Raw genomic sequence first — 23,345 nt, forward strand, 5'->3', positions numbered from 1 at the left:
ATTTACTCACCTCCTTCTAAGATGTACAGTAGCTGACTTTTTTCTTCAGTAGAACAGTAAAGAAAGTATGAAAGTGTGATCCTAAAAGTAAAGGTTTTTATTATTAAGAATAATAATTAAAAAAATTGCTCAAGGAATAAGATATATATTAGAAATGTATTATTTAAATATATTTATTTATTTGCATGAGTTTTTATTATTAGAAATTTGACTAAAAATGCATAAAGACGGGTTTTCGTCATTATAAATTGGAAGAAAATATTTAGTTTTAAGAAAATTATGGATTTTACTGTTAAAAGTAGAAAAAAGGACTTTGCATAAGGAATATAAAGGTTTTTATTATTAGAAATTGAAAAAAAAAAGAATAAAGATGGGTTTTGTCATTAAAAATAGGAAGAAAACATTTTGCATTAAGAAAATTAAAGATTTTACTATAAAAAAGGAGATTTTGCACAAGGAATAATGAAAGTAAATTTGTTTTGTTATTAGAAAAAAAATGCATGATGAATAAGGAAATTAAATGTTTTTATTATTAGAAATTTAAAAATACACAAAGACCGATTTTTATCATTATAAATTGAAAGAAAAGATTTAGCATTAAGAAAATTGAGGATTTTACTATTAAAAAATAATAATAAAAAGATTTCTAATTCATTCTTTATTCATAAAGAAAATAATGTTTTTAATGAAAAGAATCAGCTTTCCCTGTTTGTGTGAGGCTCTGGATTACAGGTTATAATGTTCTAAACAATTTTCCGTTTCTTGCACAGACTGATCGTTTCACTTCATAAGACCTCAATATACAGGTATCATCAGGAGCCATGGGTATTAATTTTGTAATACATGATATTTTTATTTTTTTGAGTTGATGAAATGATGGTTTTTAAAATTGCATTTTAAGAGTCACCAAGGTGCACAGTTTCAACTAAAAATCTACTTTTCTACTAAAAAAAAAAAAAAAAAAAGTCACCAACATCTTGGATGGCCTGAGGGTGAGTAAATTTTAGTTTTTGGCTGAACTATCCCTTTAAATGTCACCTGCGGTGTGTAACGTATCTGGTCTTCCCTGTCGTCATGAACTCTTGCACCACACTTCATGGACTACAATCCCCATAAGCCACTGCACTAATCTCTGCATTCACCTGTTCCTCATTTCCCACTGATCTGATTGCTGCAACACCTGTTTCACATTTACTGACTGCATTTAAGCCACTCTCACACACAGCCACCTTGCGAAGTCTTATTGTTCCTATGGTCGTAATTCTAAGCGTTTTTCTCTGTGTTGGATTATCTGTGTATGACTCTGGACTGTGTACCCCGTTGACGATTCCTGCTTCCTGCCATTTGCGACCACTGCTGGATTATTGAACTGTTTCCCGGATTACCTACGTTGTTCCCGTTTTCTGGTGATTATTCTTGCCTGTTTACCATTCTAATAAAGCCTTGCAAATGGATCCGCACGTCTCTGACTCCTCCCTGTGACAGAAGACTTCGCCAACTAAGGATCCAGCGGCTTTATGGTGTCATCCGGTTCCAGCATGAATCCAATGGTACAGATCATGCTGCTCAAGCAAGGTGAGCGGACTATCGAGGATTTTGTTATGGACTTCATTGAATTGGCAAATCTGTCGTCGATGGATGAGATGTGCCTCATGATTTTTTTTCGTGGAGGACTCTCGGAGCCATTGGCTTCCAACATGCCAAATTTTGAACCTGACTGGACTCTGCATCACTACATGGATCTGGCTCTTTTGTTGTGTGGCTCTCCATTTACTGTGGGTGAGGTTGAGCCACAGCACAAGATGGCTACCATTCCTGAGCCTGCTGCAGAGTTTCCGCCGCCAGAGCGCCCTCCAGTGACTGCGCCGCCAGAGCGCCCTCCAGTGACTGCGCCGCCAGAGCGCCCTCCAGTGACTGCGCCGCCAGAGCGCCCTCCAGTGACTGCGCCGCCAGAGCGCCCTCCAGTGACTGCGCCGCCAGAGCGCCCTCCAGTGACTGCGCCGCCAGAGCGCCCTCCAGTGACTGCGCCGCCAGAGCGCCCTCCAGTGACCGCTCGCTCAGAGCCTGCTCTTCCAGAGTCTCCGCTGGAGACGCCCAGCCCTCCTGAATCTCCGCTGGGGTCGTCCAGTTCTCCAGAGCCCGCTTCACAAGAGCGTCGTCCAGAGCCCGCTTCACAAGAGCGTCGTCCAGAGCCCGCTTCACAAGAGCGTCGTCCAGAGCCCGCTTCACAAGAGCGATGTCCAGAGCCCGCTCCTCAAGACAGCCTTCCAGAGACTCCGCTGTTTCCGCCCAGTCTTCCAGAGACTCCGCTGGTTTTGCCCAGCCTTCCAGAGACTCCGCTGGTTTTGCCCAGCCTTCCAGAGACTCCGCTGGTTCCGCCCAGCCTTCCAGAGACTCCGCTGGTTCCGCCCAGCCTTCCAGAGACTCCGCTGGTTCCACCAGGCCTTCCAGAGCCTCCGCTGGTCCTGTCCAGCCTTCCTGAGCCTCCGCTGGTTCCGCCCAGCCTTCCTGATCCTCCGCTGGTCCTGTCCAGCCTTCCTGAACCGCCGCTGGTTCCGCCCAGCCTTCCTGATCCTCCGCTGGTCCTGTCCAGCCTTGCTGAACCTCCGCTGGTTCCGCCCAGCCTACCTGATCCTCCACTGGTGCTGTCCAGTTGTCCTGAGATTCCTGTCTGCCCGGTTCTGGTCAAGGAGGCCATGCATGGACTGTTCCCACCCACCCTCCCTGCTGCTCCAGTCCCGCCACCTCTGTCTCCTGACAGTCCCTCTGCTCACCCACATCCCACCTTCGGTGCAGAGGACTCGCAGTGGGATTGCCAGTCGCCATCGGTGTCCAGACTGAAGGACCCCTCACCATCACCTCCAGTCTCAGAGTCCTGGACTCCACGTCGGCCCTCCGACCCTGCGGCTCCACCCCGGCTCTGTGCTCCCTCGTCTCCGTTGTCGGCCGTCGGCCCAACAGCTCCTCCGGGCTCCATCGTCTCTCCGGCTCCGCCCCGGTCAGTCGTCACCCCACCTTCGCCTCTGGACTCTACTCCTCCGGCTGCGCCTCGTCACTCCGTCCTGCCGGCTCTGTGGACCTCCTCCCTCCCGTGGGCACAGCCTCGATCCTCTGTCACTCCGGCTCCGCTGCGTACCTCCGGACCTCCATCTCCGCCGGGGTCGCCAGAGCCTTGGGTTCCGCCTTGGCCCTCCGGATCCTCTGTGTCGCCCAGGACCATCGACTCTCCGGTTCCGCCTCGGGCTCCACCGGCTCTACCTCCGTCGGTCGGCCCCATGCAGGAGCCAACCCTTCCTCCTCCATGGCTTCTCCCTCCGTCGGCTCCGCCTCATTTCGTGGTTCCAGTACCACTACATGGACCTGGCCCTCCATCCCTCCCCCTGTTCCGCCTCCGCTCCACCACCCTCAAGATGGTTAAGGTGGTTAGAGCGTCTGGAAGCCGCTCCTTGCGGAGGGGCTATGTAACGTATCTGGTCTTCCCTGTCGTCATGAACTCTTGCACCACACTTCATGGACTACAATCCCCATAAGCCACTGCACTAATCTCTGCATTCACCTGTTCCTCATTTCCCACTGATCTGATTGCTGCAACACCTGTTTCACATTTACTGACTGCATTTAAGCCACTCTCACACACAGCCACCTTGCGAAGTCTTATTGTTCCTATGGTCGTAATTCTAAGCGTTTTTCTCTGTGTTGGATTATCTGTGTATGACTCTGGACTGTGTACCCCGTTGACGATTCCTGCTTCCTGCCATTTGCGACCACTGCTGGATTATTGAACTGTTTCCCGGATTACCTACGTTGTTCCCGTTTTCTGGTGATTATTCTTGCCTGTTTACCATTCTAATAAAGCCTTGCAAATGGATCCGCACGTCTCTGACTCCTCCCTGTGACACGGTGTTGGTGCGGTACAGTGATCATGCAGCTCTTCCTGTTCCATAATCATTAGCACAGGCAGCATTTCTAATGATTTCATCATTACAGGTACATGACAGCTCCTCAAAGTCTTGTTCAGTGTTGTGTAGATAATCAATCGTGTTCAGCCGTCTGTGTCGGCCACGCCCCTCGTTTCCACTCATTTCCCTCCAGCAGAACAGCATCCTGCAGCAGCTCTGATGACGGACATGTACTGTACAGCAGGAGTCTGAGACGCATGAGAAACTCATGGAGTTTACTTGATGAACCAAATGAGCACAATCTATCTATATATCTATCTATCTATAGCTGTCTGTCTGTCTTTCAGTCCATTTGCTCTGTGTGTCGTCCTCTGTTCTCTCTCAGTGTGCTGTGGTTGTCGTCTCACAGAGATCTCAGTAGCATATCAAACAGTCAGGAAGCATCTGCCCAAGGCGAGATGGTGTCTCTCCGTCTCACACTCACACACACATTGATAGAGACAGTGTGTGTCTGCGTTTTTTACTTACTGATCAGTTTCTGGTATCTGCTTACAGGCCAGCTCTCTGAATATAATTTGTATTTGGAGGTCATAACACCGCCGAATGAGAAATATGATTCTGGCAGCTGATTTTATTAGTTGTTTATTATGTTCATTCAGTCGGAAAGGTGGTTTTTCACGATGCATTGTTGTTTTTTATGCAGGGACGGATTCTGTAGTTTATATTCATGCGTTTGTGTTCACACGCACCATTGGTTTTGTATATGTGTTTTGAATTAAAAATTCATGCTGTGTTGTTTACTAATTCATTCATTACTAGTAGTAGTGCTCATACCAAATATTGACTGTACAGCATCCTAGCAACCACAGATCAATGTATCAAAACCCACTCATAACCAAATAGATATGCCCTGGTAGACCCCCGTTAGCAACCACATAGCAACACCCCAGCAACTACTCAGAACACCCTAGTAACTACATAGATATTCCCTGGTAGACACCTAGAATCTCCTTAGCAACCATACAGCAACACCCTAGCAACTACCTAGTAACCACATAGATGTGCCCTGGTAGACCCCCGTTAGCAACCACATATCAACACCCCAGCAACTACTCAGAACACCCTAGTAACTACATAGATATTCCCTGGTAGACACCTAGAATCTCCTTAGCAACCATACAGCAACACCCTAGCAACTACCTAGTAACCACATAGATATGCCCTGGTAGACCCCCGTTAGCAACCACATAGCAACACCCCAGCAACTACTCAGAACACCCTAGCAACTACATAGATATTCCCTGGTAGACACCTAGAATCTCCTTAGCAACCATACAGCAACACCCTAGCAACTACCTAGTAACCACATAGATATGCCCTGGTAGACCCCCGTTAGCAACCATATAGCAACACCCTAGTAACTACAAAGATATTCCCTGGTAGACACCTAGAATCTCCTTAGCAACCACATAGCAACACCCTAGCAACTACTCAGAATACTCTAGTAACTATATAGATATTCCCTGGTAGACACCTAGAATCTCCTTAGCAACCACATAGCAACACCCTAGCAACTACTCAGAATACTCTAGTAATACTCTAGTTGCCCTAGCAAACACCTAAATAACCCTACCAAACACACAGTAACACCCTAACAACTAATACAAAATATAGATACCCCCTTGCATACACCTAGAACACCCTTGCAACAACCTAATGACACCCTATCGACTATTCAGAACACCTTAGTAATCTTTAGAAATCCCCTTGCAAACACATAGAACATCATAGCAACTGTTTAGCAACACACTATAAGAAGTGCTCATAACACCCTAGCAACCATGTAGATATCCCTTGCAGACACCTAGAACAATCTAGTAACTGCTTAGCAACATTCTGGCTACTCTTCAGGACATCTTAGTAACCATATAAATATGCCCCTGCAGATGCCTAGAAGACCTTAGCAACCACATAGCAACACACACAAACAGTCATAACAGTCCAGCAACCATATAAATATTTCCCCTTGCAGACATCTAGAACAACCTAACAACCACAAACAACACCCTTGCAACTTTTCACAACACCTTATAGAAATCCCTTTAAAGACACCTAGAACACCCTAGCGACTGCTTAGCAACACACTATAAAAACACCCATAACACCCTAGCAACCATTTAGCAACACACTATAAAAAAAACACTCATACCACCCTAGCAACAATGTAGATATTCCCTTGCAGATACCTAGAAGAACTTAGTAACCGCTTAGCAACACTCTAACTATTCAGCACACCTTAGTAACCATCTAAAAAATAAACTTGGAGACACCTAGAACACCCTGGCAACTTCTTATCAATACACTATTAAAACACCCATAACACCCTAGCAACCACATAGCAACACACTATAAAAAACACTCATAACACCCTAGCAATCATGTAGATATCCCTTTGCAGATACCTAGAACAACCTGGCAACACTCTTGCTACTATTCAGAACATCCTAGCAACGATGTAAATATCCCCTTGCAGACACCTAGAACACCCTAGCAACACACTAAAAACACTCAGAACACTCTAGCAACCATATAGATATTCCCTTGCAGACATCTAGAACAACCTAACAACCACCTAACAACACCCTATCAACTATTCAGAAGACCTTAGTAACCTTATATAAATACCCTTGTAGACACCCAGAACGACCTAGCAACCACTAAGCAACACCCTAGCTACTATTCAGCACACCTTAGTAACCATATAAATATGTCTTTGCAGACACTTAGAACACCCGAGCAACCACATAGCAACACACTAAAAACAGTCATAACAGTCTAGCATACCATCTAGATATCCTCTTGCAGACATATAGAACAACCTAACACCACCTAACAACACCCCAGCAACTATTCAGAACATCTTAGTAAACCTATAGAAACCCCTTGCAGACACCTAGAGCACTCTAGCAACCACCTAGAAACAACTTAGAACACATTGGTATCTGTATAGATATGCCCTAACAAACATCTGTAATTCTTTAGCAACACATTCTAAAAACACTCATAACACTCTATAAAACATAGTTACACCCTAGCAACTATAACCATAATAACCATGTAGAAATCCACTTGCAGACCATATAAATTATATAAAACATTCTTGCAGCTATTTAGTACACCTCAATAACCAGATATCCCCTGGCAGAACACCCTAACATCTGCAGAGCAACCTACTATAAAAAAAAACACTCACAACACCCTAGCAACCGCTTAGAACACCTTAGTAACCATATAGACTTTCCCTAGCCAACATCAACTAAGGACCACATAGCAACACAATGAAGTCCCCTCATAACACCCTAGCAACCGCATAGCAACCATCCATTACACATAGCCAAACAGTCATATTTTCTTCAGTAATCATGTTTTCATGTGTTTTTTCACGTGTGTATGTGTTTGCTCTGTTCTCCAGGCATAAAACACCAGGTGCATGTGCGTCAGCTCTCGCTGTTCATGTAAAAATGAATCTCATGCATTAGTATGAAGGGAGGAAAGCCTGCGGGTCATCTGCTAGCCTACAATAACGGCTCCTGTCAAATAAAACACACAGCCGCTGCAGGACTGTCAGGAGCTAAAGCTAGCGCTGCACTCTAGACTGCGAGGCATCAAGCGGAGGGTGGACACGTATCGATTTTTCAGGGAAGGCGAAGAACACTGATCGTTAAAGTGGGCGTTGGGGGACGGACTCCATCTAATCCCCTTATATTCAAAGTTGCCTATCTCACCATGAGCACAGATAGTGTGACCGCATTACAGTCAGAAAGCGCTGCATTTATATTCATTGTAGCTCGTTTGCTCTGCTGTAACAACACATTACCTAATTAACACAAACTCAGTTTGCTGTTTTCCTCGAATTGCTAATATGGTTATGTCTGGGTTGTATTGTAGTTTACTAAAAATAAAACAATAAAAACAATTTGCTACTTAAAAAAAAAAAATACAAATATACTTTTTTTTCATCTAGTTGCCAAGGCAACATTTCTCATTTTCATTTACTTTAACCTGATGTACTAAAATAAGTAAAACTGTGTTTATTCATGTTGTTTTTATGCAAGGATATTTGTGAGAGATTCTGTTTCAGTTTATCATGTTCCCTAAAACACCCTAGCAACTACTAGAAGTAACCATATTCCCTAGCAGACCCATAGAACACCCTAGTAACCACATATCAACAACCTAGCAACTACTTAAAACACCTTAAGAACCATATGACCTAGCAAACTCATTAGAACATTCTAGACACTGCATAGCAAAACCCTAGCAACTACTTAGAAACAAAAAAATAGGATATGCCTTAGCAGACACATAGAACACCCTAGCAACCACATATCAACATCCCAGCAACTACTTATAAGTCTTTAGTAACTATACATCACATTAAACACCTAACACCATACCAACTGCATAGCAACACCCCAGCAACTGCGTTGCAATTACTCAGAAGACTTTAGTAACTTTATATCCTAGAAAACACCTAGATCACCCTAGCAACTGCATACAAACACCCTAGCAACTACTCAGGAGAGTTTAGTAACTTTACATCCTCAAAAACACCTAGAACACTTTAGCAACAGCATAGCAACACCCCAACAACAACTCTGAAGACTTTAGTAACTTTACATCCTAGAAAATTCTTAGAAACACCCTAGAAACCACATACTGTAGCAACACCCTAGCAACTACTCAGGACAGTTTAGTAACTTTACATCCTAGAAAACACCTAAAACACTCAAGCAACACCCTAGCAAATAGTCAGAAGACTTTATTAACTTTACATTCTTGAAAACACCTAGAACACCTTAGCAACTGCATAGCAGCACCCTAGCAACTACTCAGAAAATTTTAGTAACTATACACCCTAGCAAATGCATAGAACACCCTTGCAACTGCATAGCAACACCCTAGCAACTACTCAGAAGACTTTAGTAACTATACAACCCAGCAATCATAGAGAACACTATAGCAACCACATAGCGACACCCTAGCAACTACTCAGAAGACTTTAGTCACATCACAGCAAACACAGAGAACAGTATAGTAACCACATAGCAACTCCCTAGCAACTATTTAGAAGACTTTAGTATCTGTACATCACAGCAAACACAGAGAACACTATAGCAACCACATAGCAACACCCCAGCAACAACCCTGAAGACTTTAGTAACTTTACATCCCAGAAAACTCTTAGAAACACCCTAGCAACCACATAGCAACACCCTAGCAACTACTCAGGACAGTTTAGTAACTTTACATCCTAGAAAACACCCAAAACACTCTAGCAACATAGCAACTACTCAAAATACTTTATTAACTTTACATTCTTGAAAACAACTAGAACACCCTAACAACTGCATAGCAACACCCTAACAACTACTCCGAATATTTTAGTAACTATACACCCTAGCAAACACTTTGAAAACCCTTGCAACTGCATAGCAACACCCCAGCAACCACTCAGAAACCTTTAGTAACTATACAACCCAGCAATCACACACTATAGCAACCACATTGCAACACCCTAGCAACTACTCAGAAGACATTAGTAACATCACAGCAAACACAGAGAACAGTATAGCAACCACATAGCAACTCCCTAGCAACTACTCAGAAGACTTTACTAACTAAATATCCTAGAAAACACTCTAGCAACTATATAGCAACATCCCATCAACTGCAAAGCAACACTCTGGTTACTACTTAGAACACTTTAGAAACTATACACTCTTGCAAATGCATAAAACACCCTAGCAACTGCAGAGCAACACCCTAGCAACTACTCAGAACACCTTAGTAACCACATGCCATAGCCGATACCTAGAAATAAATAAAACTAAACCTGCAATAAATCTTAATTAAAAAAAAAATACATGTAAAAATAATAAATATATTTGTGAAAACTATAATAGTATGTCAGTGATTGTGTGTGTCTGTATGAGGGTGTTTGTTTGATTGATGTGGACTGCTGTGTTTGTGTTGGTGTAGAGCCAGGACGGCCGTGTGGAAGTCCGTGGACGCCATGGAAAATCCATGCTGACCATCAGCGGTGTTCGACTCTCAGACTGGGGCCGATTCGACTGTGAAGCTCTCAGCAGGATCGGAGGCCATCAGAAGAGCATGTTCCTGGATATTGAGTGTAAGATGCACAAAAAACATGACATGCGCACATTTACACCAACTACAAATATACCAAAGCATCATTTTCAGTGTTGGTTACTCTTAAAAAGTCATTCCAAGCTACTAATTGCATCCTTAACAGTGTGTTATTAGATAAAAGTATTGCATTACTTATTAATTACTGTATAAATATTGAACAATACATGAACTGATATGAAACTGCGTTTAATTCTTTTAAATAAATAATAAAAAATAGCATAAATTATTCCTGAACTGACAGAAGTGATTTAAAGGGACAGTGTTACATTAAAAACACATTTGAACATTAGACATTAAACCCAAAACTGTTTCTCTGTGGCCTTTCCAGTGCGTCTTCTTCTCTCCTGGCCGTCATAATTATTTCACCTCATAATTTTTTCTTTATTGGCCTCAAAAAAAAAAAAAAAAAAAAAAAAACCTCAATGGGGCCAATTATAGAAGGAATTCTTCCCAAGTAATTAATTCCTCAGATTCTTATTAATTTCCAGATCCGTCTCCTGAAATACCAACATGTTGTTGAGGTCACTTTTTTTTCTGTCTGTTTTTATTGCTTCAGCTTTTGTCTGCGTTTCATTCAGTATGATAGCATTCCACTTTTATGCCATTCACATTTTAACGCTGCAAATGCTTCATGTGTCACAATCAACAAATGTGATGAGATGCTAATAAAGCGCCTCGTGTCCCTGAATGCACATGCCGACCTTGACATCGGCACGCGGCGGGAGCATCTTCATGTCATGCATTTAGCGAGGAGGTTCACGGTCAGCGTGTAAAAAGGACGTTGTGAATAAGCGTGGCAGGAGGCAGCCGAGCGTTACTGAACGCTAATGAACTCATTTATTTAGTACAGGCTCTTCTCTGCGCTGTTTCTTAGATGTGACGGACGGCGCAGCATCATTCTCTGTAATGGAAGCCTTCTAGTCATTGTAAAGCAGGAATAATACTGTATGAATGCAGACGCCCTCTGTGCTTAAACTAAAGCTCCATGGAGTTTGCATGTCTTTATGACTCTTGTCTGTTTACTGTAGACGTGTCTGACACATAATGGAGTGAGACTGTAACGTCTTTCCTTGTTGCAATCAGTATTACTCTTCTCTGAAATCCATTTTACATGATTCACATCAACAATCTCCAATGCATTAACACACATGGAAAGAAATTCAAGCTACTGCATTACATATAGTTCAGGCTGGTGTTATTTTATTATAGATATTAGATATAATAGTTTTTCAATAATATTTCAAATGAGCTTTTATTTTTATACTTGTAGTATTTATTTTAATTTTACTTAATATTTTACATTTCAACATTTTTTAATGTCTATGTAGTTTTTATTAATTATTATTTTCGTTTTAGTTGCATGAGGGGAAAATCAGTCACATGTTGTCTTGAGTAGCATGGGTGTATTTGTAGCAATAGCCAAATATACATTGTATGGGTCAAAATTATAGATTTTTCTTTTATGCCAATTGGGATATTAAGTAAAGATCATGTTCCATGAAGATATTCTGTAAATTTTCTACCGTAAATATATCAAAACTTAATAATATGAACTTCATTTGGACAGCTTTAAGAGTGATATTCTCAATATTTAGATTTTTTGCACCCTCAGATTCCAGATTTTCAAATAGTATTATAAATAGTGTCTCAGTCAAATATTGTCCTAGCAAACCATACATTATTAGAAAGCTTATTTATTCGGCTTTCAGATGATGTATAAATCTAAATGTAAAAAAAATGCCCTTATGGCTGGTTTTGTCGTTCAGAGTCACATTTTAGTATAATTTTATGTTTACATTTATTCATTTAGCAGACACTTTTATCCAAAGTATCTTAATTGAGGAATACAAGCAAAAACAAAAGTACTATTATCATTTTTATTCATATTTTGTACTAATGTTTACAACTTGTTTTTATTTTTAATTTCAGTTTTAGTTATTTAATACATCCAGCATACAATACATCACAAACTTAGTTTACATTTTTCCAATTATTGTTGTATTATTTCACATATTTCAAGTAACTTTATTTATTCTAATTTTTTTTTTCATGGTTTAGTTTTTGTTAATAATAACTCTGGTTATTATTCTTGTATTGAGGCCCTGATGGAAGACATTTGAATGGGCCTTTATTTTTAATTTCATAAAAAAAGCTTGAAAAAAAATGGCTGGTTTTATGTGGTTTATAGCTTGCGTGGACTGAATAAAATAAGTAGTATTAAAGGATTATTTGAAAAAAAAACCTTACAAAACTTAACTCAGAAATTGCTAGTACATTTCACAAAGAAACAGCATGTAACATAGAAATGAATGTGGCTTTTTGAAGTAGAAAGACTCATTCATTCTTTACAGTAGATGGTTGCTCAGCCAGATTCTGAGGACTTTGGACCTTCTAACATGGTCCAAAAAAACATTTTTTTTCCAGTTTTATTTTGCACAGTCTCTGTTTTCTCTTTCACCAGATGCGCCGAAGTTCCAGACCAACCAAACCATCTTCTACTCGTGGGAGGGAAACCCAGTGAACATCAGTTGTGACGTGAAGTCCAACCCTCCGGCGACCATGCTTTGGAGACGAGACCGCTTCACCATCTCCAATCAAGGGACCAGCAACATCCGCATTCACAGCGCAGAGGGACGATCGCTTCTAGAGGTTTGGCAACTTCACAGTCATGCACTTTTAGTATATCATTTACATTGCACATTACTTTTGCATTCTGTTTAAACTGTGTTGCTTGGCTAAGACAGTAGCTAAAAAACTGACCATAAAGGGTTGTTTAGAAACATGAACTGTTACTGTAACTAGTTTCACTTGGTTTTACTGCTAAAAAAAACATATCAATATTCTCCTCACCTCTGGTTTGTGTTGATCCACAGGTCACTCCAGCGTCCGACAGGGATTTTGGACGCTACAACTGCACAGCCAGAAACAACATCGGCGCTCGATACCAAGAGTTTATTTTAGCACAGGCAGGTCTGTGTTTACCAATAACACTAAACTTCACCAACAAGTCAAGCATGAGACCAAAACATACCTTTTTAATTTTTAATCCTGGTCTTTGAAAGATATTTACAGTTTTGTTTGAAGACCTTAGCAGGAAGTAAACTAGATATCCTCCAACAGAAATCTATATATTTAGGGGTTCAAGTGCGTAGCACTGAAACCCTATTGTAATTGGTAGAATGGCCAAAGATCAGCGATCTCCGCGTAAAACTGAACGTTCAGACCAAACCGTAAGTCTTAGAGATTTGAAAGTTGGAGGGATGGTAGTACTCACACCGCCTACAATGCCACCAAATCTTGCACCAATCGGCTTGACGGGGGCGCTACAGCAATCAAAAGTATGAAAATGCTTATGACGCGGTAATTTTTTGTGTATTTAGTCAAACCCTTTTTTGAAAAACCTACTTTTGCGAACTACTCCTTTTGTCAGATCAGAACCAAACCAGTGCAGAAAGATTCTCTGGAGACTGAATATCAATAATTATAAAAAAAAAAAAAAAAAATCTAACTTTCGACTCGTTGCTAAGGTATGCCAAAAACGTATAAGGGGGCAGGGCCACTTTTTGTAAAATGTCTATAACTTCTGAACGAAATGAGATATCTTAACCAAACTCAGAACACTTGTGTAAGAGCTCAACCGAGGTCACAGGACAAAAATTGCAGAGCTTGGCCACTTGGTGGCGCTATTAGAGGGAGAAAACTTTAAAATGGTTATAACCGCGTAACCATTTGTCCTTTGAACATGAAAATTGGTGTGAACAGTCTTGGTCCAATGTGCCACAAGTGTCTCTGAATACATTTGCCTATCTCTAAAAACATGGCCGCCATTGGCTGACGAAGTTTGAGCACCTGTTAAGGTTAACAGATTGGAATGAAACTCGGTGGGCCTGTTAAATCAGATTGTGTGTTAAATGAATGAGAAGATGTCCTGCTTTTGCAAACTTGTCCTAAGTTTGTGGAATACACGGACTCTCTAGGTCAATAATTATCAAACAATATTGAAATTTACCTTTTGGGAAGCTTAAACGGAGTCATTTAGTAAAGAGGCCGTTCCAAATGTACCCAAAATCCTATAAAGTCTAAAGGAAAACTAAAAACCTCATGAAATCTGGGAAGCACATGCAACAGGTGATTTTAAACAAGCATGCAAAGTTTTAAGGGGATCAGACCACATCTGGCAATATTACAGTTTTCAACAGGTTTCAAAAACACTGTATTTCTGCAGAAAATGGTCATACATTCACGCAATACACTAGATATTCCCATCGTATGATCATTTTCCTCATTCTGAACAACTTTGCCTCTAGAACCACTGCTGTCAATTAATAAAAAACTACTTTTGCCAAGTACTCCTAAGTTTTTACGCTCAGCCTACAAAAAAAAAAAAAAAAAAAACACTGCAGTAAAATTCTCTAGATCCTCAAGTATCCAAAAAATATTGAACTTTATACCTTGGTTAGTTACAAACATTTTTAAAAGTAACATGGCCAATTATAACCAAAACCCTATAAATTGTAACCAAAAATTCAAAACTTCATGAAACAATGTTCCCTGTGTAATATTTCGACTTTATTCTCATAGTATTTTGACTTTATTCTCAAAATTTTCTGACTTTATTTAATAATTTCAACTTTATTCTCGTTATATTTCTCATAGTATTTCCACTTTATTTTTGTAATTTCGACTTTATTCTCGTAATATTTTGACTTTATTCTTGTATTATTTCAGCTTTATTCTCATAATTTTTCAGCTTTATTATCATAATATTTCAACTTTATTCTCATAATATTTCAGCTTTATTCTCGTAAAATTTTGACTTTATTCTTGAAATATTTTGACTTTATTCTTGTAATATTTCGACTTTATTCTCGTAATATTTTGACTTTATTCTCGGAATATTTCAGCTTTATTCTAGTAATATTTTGACTTTATTCTCCTAATATTTCAGCTTTATTCTCGTAATATTTCAGCTTTATTCTCGTAAAATTTTGACTTTATTCTTGAAATATTTTGACTTTATTCTCGTAATATTTCAGCTTTATTCTCGTAATATTTCAGCTTTATTCTCGTAATATTTCAGCTTTATTCTCGTAAAATTTTGACTTTATTCTTGAAATATTTTGACTTTATTCTCGTAATATTTCAGCTTTATTCTCGTAATATTTCAGCTTTATTCTCGTAAAATTTTGACTTTATTCTTGAAATATTATGACTTTATTCTCGTAATATTTCAGCTTTATTCTCGTAAAATTTTGACTTTATTCTTGAAATATTTTGACTTTATTCTCGTAATATTTCAGCTTTATTCTCGTAATATTTCAGCTTTAATCTCGTAATATTTCAGCTTTATTCTCGTAATATTTCAGCTTTAATCTCGTAATATTTCAGCTTTATTCTTGTAATGTTTAAACTTTATTTTTGTAATATTTCGACTTTATTCTTATAGTATTTTGACTTTATTCTTGAACTATTTTGACTTTATTCTCGTAATATTTCGACTTTATTCTTATAGTATTTTGACTTTATTCTTGAACTATTTTGACTTTATTCTCGTAATATTTAGACTTTATTCTCGTAATATTATGGCTTTATTCTCGTAATATTTAGACTTTTTTTTCTCGTAATATTATGGCTTTATTCTCGTAATATTTCAGCTTTATTCTCGTAATATTTAAGCTTTATTCTCGTAATACTTAGACTTTATTCTCGTAATATTATGGCTTTATTCTCGTAATATTTAAGCTTTATTCTTGTAATACTTAGACTTTATTCTCTTAATATTATGACTTTATTCTCCTAATATTTCAGCTTTATTCTTGTAATATTTCGACTTTTTTCTTGTAGTATTTTGACTTTATTCACTTTAATTTACCTTTTTTTAATTAATATTTTTTTTCCCTCAGCATTTTTCTAACCTAAATTTGTTACCTGGGTTATTAGTTATTGTTTGCAAGCATTTCATGTTGACTTTTCCGGATATTTCTGGATGCAGATGAAACCTGACCTTATTTACACTGTTCTTGAAACAGACTTGTATAATATCAGACGAGGCCACACGTCAATCTGAGAAACTGGTTTGCGTTTGATTTAAGCCTGTTGTCATGTGCTCAGCATTGATGTATTATTGAAATTTTCCATAACAATATGTCCTTCCCATCTGGCCGCTGCTAATTTAACTGGAGCTAATCTTGTGTAGTGCCGCGTGATTTACTAGAGAGCTCACTAATATACTAGAGTACTGTCCCATTTACTGTAGAGCTGCTTAATATGCCTTGAAGAGCTGCAGTTCACTTCAGAGAGGACTTCATTCAGCCCCAGAGAATACACACAGACTCAAAAACCCTCACACACACATGTACTGACTAATGCATTCAAGATGCAAAATAACATGCAATCCAGAATGAATGAGATGCAAAAATTAGACACAAATATTAAGATATAGAACTGTTTTAGATATCTATTTTTATATCTCATATTTTAAATGCCATTTTGTGACAGTGACATTTTGATCGTGTAGCAGACCAAAAATGAAATGTCTCTACTTTTATCCATTGCTTCGTGTGGTATTTCTGTTAATTGCTGGGGAGTTTTTGAAATTCATTTATCTTTGACATTTTATGGGCCTTTTCATCTTAAAAAGGGCAAAACATCTTCATTTACATGCACAGAGTGTTTTATTATCTATTTTGTTAAATAAACAGCCGCCGAGTTGTTGATCACGTAACAGTTGGGATGTTTTCTCTCAGGTCTGTGTCACCTTTTATATATATGCTAATATGCAAATGCATGCATATTTAATTCAGTAATGCATCATTTGCATATTTTGAACATTTCAGTAGATAAAGACACATTGGAAAGCATTGCTTTTATGTTTTGAATAATTAACATAATTAAAATATTACTGAAAGAAGTCTCTTCTGCTCACCAGTGTTGCATTCATTTGATTAAAAATACAGTCAAAATTCTGAAATATTATTGCACTTTTAAATGAGTGTTTTCTATGTGAATATATTGTGAGATGTAATTGATTCCTGTGTTTACGATCCTTCAGAAATCATTCTAATATATTGATTTGCTGCTCAAGAAACATTTCTGATTATTATCAATGTTGAAAACAGTTGTGCTGCCCAATATTTAAGCTTTTTGTGAGAACAAAAAAGGATTAAAAACTAAATATTAGGAGAATAAAGTCTTAAAGAAATATTTCAACTTTATGCTCGTAGTATTTCGACTTTATTCTTGAAATATGTTGACTTTATTATCAAAATATTTAGACTTTCTAATCATTTCAACTTTATTCTTGTAATATTTTGACTTTATTAAAGACATATTTACTTTTCTTGTAGTATTTTGACTTTATTCTCAAAATATTTATTTTTGACTTTATTCTAGTAATTTTAACTTTGAAACTTTATTCTCGAAATATTTAGACTTTATTAAAATATTATGACTGTATTCTTGCAATATTTCAACTTTATTCACTAAATATTTTAACTTTATTCTCGTAGTGTTTTGGATTTATTAACAAAATATTAACTTTATTATTGTAGTATTTCAACTTTATGCTCCACATATTTCAACTTTATTTTAAAAAAATATTATGAATTTATTCTATTTATTCTGTAATATTTCAACTTTATTCACGAAATATTTTGACTTTATACATGAAATATTTCGACTTTATTCTTAAAATATTTTGACTCTAATAGTTTTTTTGACTTTATTCTCTAAATATTTTGACGTTATTAACAAAATATTATGGCTTTATTCTTTTAATTTTTATAAAATATTTCAACTTTATTCTCATAATATTTTTATGTTATTCTCATACATTTTTTATTTTATTCTTGTAATATTTTTACTTTATTCTCATAACATTTTTACTTTATTCTTGTAATATTTTTACTTTATTCTCGTAATATTTTTACTTTATTCTCATAATTATTTTACTTTATTCTCGTAATATTTTTACGTCATTCCCATAATATTTTTTACTTTATTCTCGCAATATTTCAACTTTATTCTCATAATATTTTTGCTTTATTCTCATTATATTTTCATTTTATTCTTGTAATTTTTTTACTTTATTCTCATAACATTTAGACTTTATTTTTGTAATATTTCGACTTTATTCTCATAATATTTCAACTGTATTCTTATAATATTTCAACTTTATTCTCATAATATTTTTGTTATTCTCATAATATTTTTACTTTATTCTCGTAATATTTTTTACTTTATTCTCATAACATTTAGACTTTATTTTTGTAATATTTCGACTTTATTCTCATAATATTTCAACTTTATTCTTATAATATTTCAACTTTATTCTCATAATATTTTTGTTATTCTCATAATATTTTTTACTTTATTCTCGTAATATTTTTTACTTTATTCTCATAACATTTTTACTTTATTCTCGTAATATTTCGACTTTATTCTCATAATCTTTTTACTATATTCTCTTAATATTTTGACTTTATTCTCATAATATTTTTACTTTATTCTCATAATCTTTTTACTATATTCTCTTAATATTTTTACTATATTCTCATAATATTTTTACTTTATTCTCATTATATTTTTACTTTATTCCCATAATATTTTGACTTTATTCTCACAATATTTCAACTTTATTCTCATAATATTTTTACTTTATTCTCATAATCTTTTTACTATATTCTCTTAATATTTTGACTATATTCTCATAATATTTTTACTTTATTCTCATTATATTTTTACTTTATTCCCATAATATTTTTACTTTATTCCCATAATATTTCAACTTTATTCTCATAATATTTTGACTATATTCTCATAATATTTTTACTTTATTCTCATTATATTTTTACTTTATTCCCATAATATTTTTACTTTATTCTCACAATATTTCAACTTTATTCTCATAATATTTTAACTTTATTCTCATTAAATTTTCATTTTATTCTCTTAATATTTTTACTGTATTCTCATAACATTTAGACTTTATTTTTGTAAAATTTTGACTTTTTTCTAATAATATTTCGACTTTATTCTTATAATATTTAGACTTTATTCTCATAATATTTCAATTTTATTCTCGTAATTTAATTATTTTTGATGAAATAATACTGTAATCTCGTAATCTTTGTTTTATTTATTTATTTATTTTTTTTATGTGGCACTAAAACACCATTGTAGAAAACAGCTGTTTTAAACTGTAAAAATATTTTATGAATTTTACAGTATCTTTGATCAAATGCATGCAGCCTTGGTGAGCAGAAGAGACTTTTGAGCAGCAGTGTATATTTTAATCTAGCAGAGTTTCATTTTGCAGACAGAAAACACATTGTAGATAAAACATACACCTTAAAGATGACAGAAATGTCCTTATAGCAGAGTTTGAAGCGTTTACTCTTACAGTGACGAATGTCTTTCCTGACGAGAGTGATTCCTCTTCAACAGGAAGTTGAACCGTGGCCTGTTTCCTGCTGATCGATGGCGCTGAAGCACTATTAGCTGTCGTCTCTCACTAACACGGCAGCAGCACAAATGATGATGCTTTCTGGGTTTCTCCAGTCCGCAGTTTATCTGATGCTCTGTCATCTGTTTATTTCGCATCCGCGCTTTATCACAAGATGAAAAGTCTGTCTGTCTGAAAAGAATCAAGCTGCAATCATATGTAGTTCAAATAACTTTCAAGACTTTTTTAGTGTATTAAGCACTCAAATGTATGATTTTGAGTTGAATTGAGACCTTCACCCATTAAAGTGTTGCTTCTCAAGCAAATATGCATGCATTAAGTGTTTTCTAGGTGAATATATTGTAAAATGTAATTGATTCCTGTGTTTTAGCATCTTTACTGTAGTCTTCAGTGTCAGGAGATTTTTCAGAAATCATTCTAATATACTGATTTGCTGCTCAAGAAACATTTCTGATTATTATCAATGTTGAAAACAGTTGTGTAATAAAATAAAATAATATTAGAATAAAAACGAAATAAAAACAAAATATTGAGAATAAAGTCTTAAAGAAATATTTAAACTTTATTCTCGTAATTTTGACTTTATTCTCATAATATTTCAACTTTATTTTCGTAGTATTTCAACTTTACTCTCGCAATATTTTGACTTTCTTCTCGTAGTATTTCAAATTTATTCTCATAATATTTCCACTTTATTCTCGTAATTTTGACTTTATCCTTGAAATATTTCGACTTTCTTCTCTTAATATTTCACCTTTATTCTTGAAATATTTAGACTTTATTTATGAAATATTTTGACTTCTCGTAATATTTCAAATTTATTCTCGTAATATTTCAACTTTATTCTCGTAATATTTCAAATTTATTCTTATAATATTTAAAATTTATTCTCATAATATTTCGACTTTATTCTCAAAATATTTCGAATTTATTCTTGAAATATTTCGACTTTCTTCTCGTAATATTTCAGATTTATTCTTGTAATATTTGAACTTTATTCTCTTAATATTTCGACTTTATTCTCAAAATATTTCAACTTTATTCACGAAATATTTAAATTTTATTCTCATAGTATTTCAACTTTATTCTCGAAATATTTAAATTTTATTCTCATAGTATTTCAACTTTATTCTCAAAATATTTAAATTTTATTCTCATAGTATTTCAACTTTATTCTCGTAATATTTCAACTTTATTCTCTTAATATTTCAACTTTATTCTCGTAATATTTCAACTTTATTCTCTTAATATTTCAACTTTATTCTCGTAATATTTCAAATTTATTCGTATAATATTTAAAATTTATTCTCATAATATTTCGACTTTATTCTCAAAATATTTCTAATTTATTCTTGAAATATTTCGACTTTCTTCTCGTAATATTTCAGATTTATTCTTGTAATATTTGAACTTTATTCTCTTAATATTTCGACTTTATTCTCAAAATATTTCAACTTTATTCACAAAATATTAAAATTTTATTCTCATAGTATTTCAACTTTATTCTCGAAATATTTAAATTTTATTCTCATAGTATTTCAACTTTATTCTTGAAATATTTACATTTTATTCTCATAGTATTTCAACTTTATTCTCGTAATATTTCAACTTTATTCTCTTAATATTTCAACTTTATTCTCGTAATATTTCAACTTTATTCTCGTAATATTTCAACTTTATTCTTTTAATATTTTAACTTTATTCTTGTAATTTTTACTTTATTCTCGTAATTAGTACTTTTTTCTCATATTTTGACTTTATTCTCAAAATATTTCAGCTTTATTCTCATAGTATTTCAACTTTGTTCTCATAATATTTAAACTTTATTCTCATAATTTTGACTTTATTCTCTTATTATTTCAACTTTATTCTCGAAATATTTCAACTTTATTCTTGTAATATTTTGACTTTGTCCGCAGTTTATCTGATGCTCTGTCGCATCTGTGTTTTATCGTAGGATGAAAAGTCTGTCTGTCCAAAAGGAATGAAGCTGCGATCACATGTAGTTCAAATAAATGTTCAGAATAAAATACTTTTAAGACTTCTTTAGTGTATTAAACCCTTAAATTTATGATTTTGAGTTGAAGTGAGACCTTCACCCATTAAAGTGTTGCTTCTCGAGCAAATATTGATTAATGTTTGTGTTTTTCCACAGATGTCCCGTCGCATCCGTACTCCGTTCGGCTCACGGCCGTCTCCCAGCGTCTCGCCACCGTCTCCTTCATGAAGCCCGACTCTCACGGCGGCGTCCCCATCAGCTACTATATCATCAACTACAAAGACACGAGCGCACAGGACTGGAGGACAGTCAGATCTCATGGAGTTCAGAGTGAGTCTCAGAACAGATCACAGTTTGTTCACAAGAGTCTTCATTTGCTCTAGGCAAGTGTTATGGTCCTTGCACACTGGGACCGGAATTTTTTATATGCATTTTTATTTTATTTATTTATTTATTTTGTATGCGAAAAGCACAAGATTGAACCCGATACTGTTTTTTTTTTTTTTTTTTTTTTTTTATGAATGTTTCGGAGCCTTGTGTTTAAACATGAGGTCATATTTATTTTTAAATTTCGGACTAAATTTTGGACAGAGTGCAAGGACTTTTAGGATTAGTATACTATTTATTTTTTATACTATGTTTATATATTTATACGCTAATTTTTAAATTAAATATTTATATATTTATATAGAGTTATTTTATTTATTTTTGCAGTGTGCTTTTGTCATTTTATTGTTTTTTGAAAATATTAATGTTTAGCTTTAATTAGTTTTTTATTTCAGTTTTTATTTTAGCTTAGGTTTTAGTCATTTCTGTTGTTTTTATAGATATTTTATTAATGTTTTGAGTCAGCTTTTTGTTTTTTTGTTTGCTTTTTTACATTTTTTAAATTTTATCTTAAGTTTTAGTATTTTTTGTACTTTTATCATTTTATGAGTGTTTTTATAGACATTGTATGTATATTTTAAGTTAACCTTTTTAATTTTTTTCATTTTATCTTAAGTTTTAGTCATTTTGCTGTACTTTTTAGCCTTTTTTTTGCGTTTTTTTTTTTTTTTCATTTTTCATTTTCATTTTTTGTGCTTTTATTATTTTTATTAGTGTTTTTATAAATATTTCATTATTTTAAGTTAGAATTTTTCATTTTTTCAGTTTAGCTTAAGTATGAATAATTTTGTTGTGCTTTTATAATTTCTCTTAGTGTTTTTATAGATAGTTTATGTATATTTTAAGTTAGATTTTTGTTTTTTGTTTTCAGTTTTTTTATTTATTTTAACTCAAGTTTTATTTATTTTGTTGTGCTTTTATCTTTTTTCATTAGTGTTTTTATATACATATTAATATTTAATCATTTGTTGTTTTTTAAGTTTAGATTAGATTAACAATAACACTGGCATTAAGTTATATATTACTCAGTTTAAGTATTTTTTGCTATGTGATTTTGAAAATATTTCTCTTTAGCTTTAATTTGTTTTTGTTTTGTTTTTCAGTTTTGATGATCTTAGTACTTAATTTTAAACTTATTTCCGTATTAATGTGCAGTATTAGATGTATTGTTGATGCATTTGTTTGATTCGCATTAGCATTTAGAATAGAAGAAACTCAAATAGAGGTGTTTCTATCGTCAAAGCAAATGTGCGAATCTTTGCAAGTAAAAACAGCATTTAACCCAAAGAAACATTTTTTCTGTCTTATATTTTCCTAAAAGCCATTATCACTTCTGAAAGTGAGTGTTTTTGCAGGATCAGGATGTGTCGACAGTCATTTCCAT

General features: G+C 35.1%; 1 protein-coding gene across 1 annotated transcript in view; it reads left to right on the forward strand.

The window, feature by feature from the left end:
* Window positions 1-23,345, forward strand: part of LOC141336980 (neural cell adhesion molecule 2) — a 95,067-nt gene that overhangs the window by 36,440 nt on the left and 35,282 nt on the right. Inside the window, exons 9-12 of the mRNA XM_073842701.1 lie at window positions 9,942-10,092; window positions 12,574-12,761; window positions 12,986-13,082; window positions 21,731-21,904. Coding sequence (XP_073698802.1) covers window positions 9,942-10,092; window positions 12,574-12,761; window positions 12,986-13,082; window positions 21,731-21,904 — 610 coding nt within the window. The remainder of the gene's footprint in view (window positions 1-9,941; window positions 10,093-12,573; window positions 12,762-12,985; window positions 13,083-21,730; window positions 21,905-23,345) is intronic.

The sequence above is a fragment of the Garra rufa genome, chromosome 6 (assembly GCF_049309525.1).
Source record: "Garra rufa chromosome 6, GarRuf1.0, whole genome shotgun sequence".
NCBI lineage: Eukaryota > Metazoa > Chordata > Actinopteri > Cypriniformes > Cyprinidae > Garra > Garra rufa.